This window comes from Salvelinus sp. IW2-2015, linkage group LG18 (genome assembly GCF_002910315.2).
Source record: "Salvelinus sp. IW2-2015 linkage group LG18, ASM291031v2, whole genome shotgun sequence".
NCBI classification, from domain to species: Eukaryota; Metazoa; Chordata; class Actinopteri; order Salmoniformes; family Salmonidae; genus Salvelinus; species Salvelinus sp. IW2-2015.
Window position 1 is genome coordinate 40,171,598 of NC_036858.1, and position 7,974 is coordinate 40,179,571.

Genomic DNA, 7,974 nt, shown 5'->3' on the forward strand with positions numbered 1-7,974 from the left:
CCAACACTGCAGATGACTTACAGTGCATCACACCATAAACACTATTGGGACAGAGATACATAAATCAAACAAACAAGGACTAACTAAACAATATACAGCCAGGAAGGATAAAGGGCAGAGAAGGAAAACTGGAAATCTTTATCAATGCACTGATCACAGAGAGACAACAGCTTTACGCTGACCCAGGTCTAGAATGCATGATAATTATGCTCAAAACTTGTGATTATCAATAGATAGCTCTCACTCCTTAAAAAGGAAAATACATTTTCCACTGGAAGTGCCAGGATGTAACCTAATCACAGCCGTTCCATGAAAAGTCTATGCAAATGATTCATTTTGTTATTAGAAAAAGGCCTGTGGAATATATACAAAGGAAATTATTATCATTCCATCTGTGTTCAATAGGTTTTTCAGCTCCTAAATGGTGTGCCTCTGCGGGGGGTTTTGACTGTCCTTGAATAGGACTTGGGAAATGAAAGCAAGACGACCATCTATCAAGTGCTATCTGTCTCTGCCAGCGCAATGGGCAGTAAATATATCAAAAAACTTTGCAAATGATCTTAGTTCGTTTTTTTCTCTGCAGTATCCCCTTACTCCATCTTGCTGATTTACAGACTGGATTGAGTGTCACACCCAATCCCCCAATATATATTTTTAAAGTCTACAAGGCGAATGATGATTCTTTCTACGAGTGTTTACCATTTTCTTATATCATTAATTTGATCTACTTCACATGTTACAGTGTATACTTTATGTTTAGCCATTCATTTGCTACTATTCTTTATTTGCTGGGATTTTTGTTGATTTCTTGAACTGTTACGTTAAGACTGTGGCTTTCAGCGCTAGCTATGTGAATAAAAATAGATATCCAACCTAAAATGGACAAACAGTAGAGGTTTGAGTAGACCATTCTTTGTTATGACAGGCCTATTCCTGCCAGGGCCTGTGGTGGTGACTCATAGTGCTGATAGGGCAGCCAGCAATAATCACCTTGCTGGGCAAACCATTCTTTGCTTCCACTTAATGAGCTGGCCAGGATACAGTGAGCAGAATTAAAAAGAGCCGAACTAAAAAAAAAGTCTGAACCAAAAGGCCAATTATTCCTCAAACTTGGACAGTAACTGCTCATTGCCAAGATTAGCAGCAGCAGAGATGTGGCCTCTAATTCCAAACAGCAAGTCAGTTCCAATATGGCTAATCAATCCAGGGCTTGGGCTCCAAGCCTTACCCAGAATTCAATTCCCGCCTGACACTCCCAGCCCCTCCCTCTTGTATACTGCAGCATCCAGTGCATCACTGCTACTGATACAAACAGAGCAGAGAGAGGGACAGGGGGGGTGGAGAGGGAGGGAGATGAGAGAGAGCATAAATGCCTCACTGCTGTAGTCACATCACATCCCATTGAAAAGCAGGCTGTCGAAACAAATGCAAAAAAAACCTGAGAAAACAGTGGACGTAGAGATTATGGCCCAGAGTGTCTAACCTCTGCTCCATACAGTTCCCAGCCATGCTAATGTCCTTCTGGAGCTTAGGGCTCTATTCAGTCTATATCGCTGAAGTGTTACTGATTGCGCAATAGAAATGTAAAGGTAATTTCTGATTGAGCCGACATATGCAGTGTTTACCATGAATGCAGTCGCCGCCAATTCGGCAACATTGCCTTTAAATTTCAATCACGCTGTAACACTGAACATCCGCGATACGTATTGAATAGATCCCTTAGACTACTTAATATGACTCTGCAGTAACATCAACAGTAAACAGTCTTTGCCCATATTCCATACTAGGAGAGCACAGATGAAAAGCCTGATTTCTGATGCACACCCACACGGATTGGGTTACTAGTTCTAGTTACTAGTTACTAGTTCATAATGCATAACATAGGTACAAGAATCAGAATTCAAAAAGAAGGTGAGGGTTGAATCTTGTTTGCAGGGATTTATTACAAGGCTAATTTTAGGCTAATAATGACTTCACAAATCAGTGCTAATACAATTCCTGGTTGTATGAGTTGGGTTTAATGAAGATGTTATATAATTACTCTTAAGAGCAAGTAGCTAATTAGGTTAGCGTGTATGCCCCCTGATTTTAGCAAAGATGCAGTAGTTTCATTGGTGTTGAGAGGGCTTGTAGTATCGATGTGTTCAATAAAGTATGTGTCTGTCATTCTGTGTGCACATGACTGTGTTACTGTAAGGCAGTCAACCATTAAATAGAGCTGGACCTTAGCTGACATTTTAACAAAGAAGGTACTATCAAAATGGCACCTTGTCAGTCAAAGATATATATGTTCAGTGGTTCCAAGTGAGTCATTTGTACTCTGGTGATTTAAATAAATAAACATATGCAATTGAAGTATATTAGTTGGATATTTTTTAAATAATGTATGGGGGGGGGGGGTGCCTGCACCATTCATGTCAGTAGCCCAGAAGGAAAGACAAATAAGGAGCATTGTATAATATACTGTATTCTGGAGGTGATATGGGAAGGGGAGAAAATATTGAGAACATTTACATCTTCATTTAGTAGATTATCAGAATAAAACCTACAGTAATAGTAAAGTAATGTGGTACCAAACCATCAACATTATAGAATTAGAAACCAATCGGAGAAGGAAGACAGTGAGAGCATGTAGGAGACAACATCTGCCATCACCACCCTCCTATGAAGAACAATCATTAAACAATGTTCACTCCACCGGGATCACAGCTAAACAATCAGGCACCAGTGATCACACACACAGCTATTCACAGACCGTAGCTAAACAGATGATTCATCTGCTTGTGAATGATTGAAAATGCTATACCCCATCTCTAGCTGTCCCAATCTATTGGCAATGAGATGATCTGAGATCTGTGGTCTTTGTTTACTCAGTTACCTGCTCCCCAGGGCCACCCGCACAGCACAGTGTGCCTCTGGCTCCCTGATGAGCCAATTGTCCACAGCATACAGTAATTGCAGCTCTCTGCCAAGTGCTTCATTGCTTAATAAGTGCCAAGACCATTCCATAGTGTGCTGCGCTGTTGTGCTTTGTGCTGTTTCCTAGCGAAAGCTTGGCATCAACAAGAGCCCTGAAATGCTGAGCTTTCAGAATGGCTCTAGAAATACTGGGTAATAAGAGGACGTCTTCTGTACATATACAAAGCGTGCAACTCATTTCAAAGTTGTGGCAATTCAATCTTGATGAAAGTAAGAAGCAACTGATCGATGTAAAATCTCGACAACCCAAAACAGAGGTACAGTATGTGCTGGCACATACTACGTCATTGAAGTGCTCATTATTTCACAATTCTTGGGGGAAAAGTTCAAGTATTAACTACCTGTATATATATTCAAGATTGTATTTATAGTCACGTTTATATTCCTGTAATCAGACCTTTATTGATCGATTCAATCCTCTGCACCGCCAACTTCCTGTCTGGCACCATGTATCATTTTCTCTGAAGGTTGTCATAGTTGAATAACTGACACTTATCTTAAGGGTAAGGAGACTTCCTAAGATTCATTCTGTCATTTTTGAGCAGAGAATCTCCTTCAGAAGACTAATTGGACTGCCTGTCATGCCGGTGATTGTGAAAAGGGCTGATCAGGGCATTGTACATCCATCTGTCTGCCTACACTGTGTATACTTATGTTTGACCTTGGAGGGTTTAATGTAATTTCAGAAGGTTTGACTCCTCTTTAGCTTCCATCTGTTTGACTGGCAAAAACATGCCGCTTCAAATTGTTCTACTCTTTCAATGAAACAATTTATCAACGATAAATAAGATCAGTCTCAAACAACATTGTGTGATGAGGTTAATGTTACTTGCCTGTTGGAAAATTAAACTTTCTTCTACTGCTACTATTCTACTGTTGCTTCTAGTACTGTACAACCACACATTGCAATCTTCAGAGAATGGATGTTTTTGATTAAATTGCAGAGGCCTGGAAAATATAATGACTTTGGGGGAAATATTTTTTGTCAACATGTATTAAATTGGCAGTCAGGTTTGACAGTATGAATCCTACTTTACTCATTCCAAAATAGTATTTTCCATATTTATTACACATGCCAATGATAATACGTAAATAAATAGATTAACTTAATCAATAGCTATAGATGTAGTACGTCTAGGCCTGCTCGGGTTGTGAATGATTTCATTTGGTTGGGATAAAGCTCTGTGCGTCTCCCAGCAGTGAGATATTTAGAATCAGCGGAGGATGAGGCAGCCAGGGATTACAGCAGAGGATGAGGAAATCAGACATCAGAAACCACCCACATCCCGACTACTAGATGGACATACTGTATCATGTTAGGGAATACCCTTCACTATGCACTGAAACATACAGATGTTCATACTTTTTATATACATTAGTCTGATGTCACATCCAGAACATTTCAGTGTTAGAGGAAATTATTTGTGGTGCTATGAGAATTATCAGACTGTACTGTGCGCTTCCCAAACAATCCATCTGGAGTCTATGGCTAGCGACTGCCCTGGATTATCAACGGACAAATTGAATGCCGGCGAATTGGCAGTACTCCTGAATCATATTATTAACTTAAAATCACTTTTATGGGATAAAAATCCAATGTACCAGATTGTGCAGAGTCATGGTTCATATTTGAGCTGCTTCATTCATGTTCAATTTGTGATACCCACAATTAAGACTGGTTTGAACGTTATTCAATCTCTTAAATCCTGGTACTCTAAAAGCTAAAACAAAATAGGATTGACCATCTTTCCACAGTAGCTTCTCTAAGAGAAGGAAAATATCACAGAACATTTGTAGCACCATAATTGGGGAGTATTAATATGGAGTTGGTCCCCCCTTTAATGCCATAACAGCCTACACTCTTCTGGGAAGGCTTTCCATTAGATGTTGGGACATTGCTGCGGAGACTTGCTTCCGTTCAGCCACAAGAGCATTAGTGAGGTCGGGCACTGATGTTGGTCGATTAGGCCTGGCTCGCAGTCGGCATTCCAATTCATCCCAAAGGTGTTTGATGGGGTTGAGGTCAGGGCTCTGTGCAGGCCAGTCAAGTTCTTCCCCACCTATCTCAACAAACCATTTCTGTGTGGATCTTGCTTTGTGCACAGGGCCATTGTCATGCTGAAACAGGAAAGGACCTTCCCCAAACTGTTGCCACAAAGTTGGAAGCACAGAATTGTCCAGAACATCATTGTATGCTATAATTTAAGATTGTTTTTTATTATATGTTATTGTGTTAACTCAATGTTATTGTGTTGTTTGTGTTGCAGTGTGGAGCTGGACTTCAAGCAGCAGGAGGACAAGTTACAGCCCCTGATTAAGAGACTGTGCCCCTTGGACAACTCTCAATACCCTGCTCTGCCTTACCCCCACGAGGTGTTCACTTCAACCCCCAAACGCAAGTCCAAGACGGAGTCCAAAAAGCATGGTCGCTGGAAACTCTGGTTCCTTTAACTTAGGGAAGACCTTGGCTTTTGGAATGGCCTTTTGGATCTGTTTTTACACATCTACTATCTTCCCTCAAAGGGATCTATAACAACAGTAGATGTTCTGCTCCAGGGAACGGATAATCTGATAACAGTAAATCATCTAAATCAGGATTTTCAGTTGGAACTGCACTGGAAATCAATGGGTGATTTTTTTTAAACGATCTTAGCTCATGGAGGTTTAGAGTCTGCCAAGTCTTCAGTTTTTGGTTCAAAACCGGAGAAGGTCAACTTATACCCTGGCTAAAGGTTAGCAGAACTACATGGTGAGACTGGATATATTTTTGTCATCATGAAAGGTAGCCCACAATATGAAGATGGATATTATTTATTTACTGGGCAAATGTTTCTCACACTTTTTAAAAATGATTTCCAATGGCACACCTTTTGGTCTCTGCTTGACCAAAAGAAGAATCCCCATGTGGAAGGCCTGTTTCTCTAAAAATATACTTTAATCGTACATCAGCCTGTTGGAAAAGCACAAACATTTGGAGACTGAGAACATCATGGAAGAAGAAGTTATATACAGTACATTACACTATATTAGTGAACCGACTCTACATGAACCCTTCTTGCCTCTTCTCTCCAGTCTTGAGAGAGCCCAGTTACTCTCTCTCCCCTTTCTTTCCCTTTCTCTCTTTCCCTTTTTCTGTCTGTCTCGCTCTCTCTCTTTCTCTGCACACAGACATGCACTTCAGGAGTATGTAAAGGAAGATTGGGATATATGGGATCCTAGACTGCTTTGTTTTTTTAGAAACAGGATATAGTCAAGGTTATAGTTCTCCTCGAAGCTGTTCTAATCCATCAATGTGCATAAATAGGTGTTGAATCCAAGCTTTGACTATTGCATATAGAAAAAATATAGACTTATTTTAACATATTAAAGTTTGTTGATTATATTATATAACACATTAAAGTTTCTTATTACTGTGTTGTTCAACATGCAGACTATTTTATGAAAATATTATTGAATTTCAGTTGAAAAAGTAAGCATGGTTTTGACACTTCTTTCTCAATTCACATGCACCAAGCTGTCATTGCCTTTCACTTACACATAGGTTAACATCTCACTAACTTACTCTAACCCACAGAAAGGAAATGTACTGCAAGGCCAAGACGAAATGCATCACTATTCTCTCTGGAATATGCATTTCACATTATAAACTGGGTGGTTCGAGCCCTGAATGCTGATTGGCTGACAGCCGTAGTATATCAGCCCGTATACCATGGTTATGACAAAACATTTATTTTTACTGCTCTTATTAGGTTGGTAACCAGTTTAAAATAGCAATAAGGCACCTCGTGGCTTCGTGGTCTATGGCCAATGTACCACGGCTAAGGGCTGTATCCAGGCACTCCGTGTTGCGTTGTGTGTAAAGAACAGCCCTTAGCCGTGGTATAATGGCCTTATTGTTTAATTCTAACTCACTTGGCTCAACTGATCATCATCACAGACCATATGGTCCTTCACGTGATGCCATAATTCTGCAACTCACCAATAATTTTGATTAACATTGATCAGCACCGAACACCTTTGATTACTATCTCCTATATGATTACATTAGGGGTGAAATCAACTCACGACCCAGAAGAAGCAATCCATGCACTGAACTTACAACAATAAAGAAGGGCTATTTACAGTATACATAAGCATGTAGGGTATTCAATCTTTATATTTCTAGGCCTTTGACAAATAGTGACTTTGGATCAGATGGATTCATTTGATGTAGCAACTTAAACCATCCACTTATTGCACCTAATATTTATGGATGATAATTTCAATCTTACATAAAAAAGTCACACTGACAGCAAGTGATTCAATCACACATTTGTTCTTCTTGACTGGGTTACCAAGTCCTTCAATATTACTGTACAGATGTAGGAAACTAATTTGAGCCAGTGTGCTACTGAATGAAAATACACCTGCAGAAACAGGCAATGTGAATTATTATGTGGATTATAATTAATATTTTTTTTTGTCTGGGTTGATAGATTTTTCATTAGGGCAAATCAAGTCTGACATTTTAAAGTGGAAATTACAAACTTTAGAAGACTTTTTAAACCTCAAATACACAACAAGTGTACATTTCTTGCTGTGCAGGAAAGTTCTCCGCAACAAAACAGTGATCAAATTAAGAGCCTACATCTGTAACATATTGAAGGACAGACACATAGCTATACCTTAAGGAAGTGCAATTCATTGATTTGCAATATTATGCATTTTGTACTGTTTTTACCTTAAAACAAATGCATTTTCAATAAAACCAATATAATTATAAGAGGTGTGCTGACATTATTCTAAGGTATACTATGTGAATTGCAAGGCAGTGACAATATGATACAACACAATGTTGACGGAACATACATTTGAAGTCGGAAGTTTACATACACTTAGGTTGGAGTCATTCAAACTCGTTTTTCAATCACTCCACACATTTCTTGTTAACAAACTATAGTTTTGGCAAATCGGTTAGGACATCTACTTTGTGCATGACACAAGTAATTCTTTCAA

At 39.3% G+C, this 7,974-nt stretch overlaps 1 protein-coding gene across 1 annotated transcript in view; it reads left to right on the forward strand.

The window, feature by feature from the left end:
* The window catches only part of LOC111977573 (inhibitory synaptic factor 2A-like), a 40,225-nt gene extending 32,509 nt beyond the window's left edge, over positions 1–7,716 (forward strand). Inside the window, exon 4 of the mRNA XM_024007068.3 lies at positions 5,247–7,716. Within this exon, the coding sequence (XP_023862836.1) occupies positions 5,247–5,430 (184 nt within the window). The 3' untranslated portion in view covers positions 5,431–7,716. The remainder of the gene's footprint in view (positions 1–5,246) is intronic.
* The last annotated feature ends 258 nt before the right edge of the window (positions 7,717–7,974 follow it).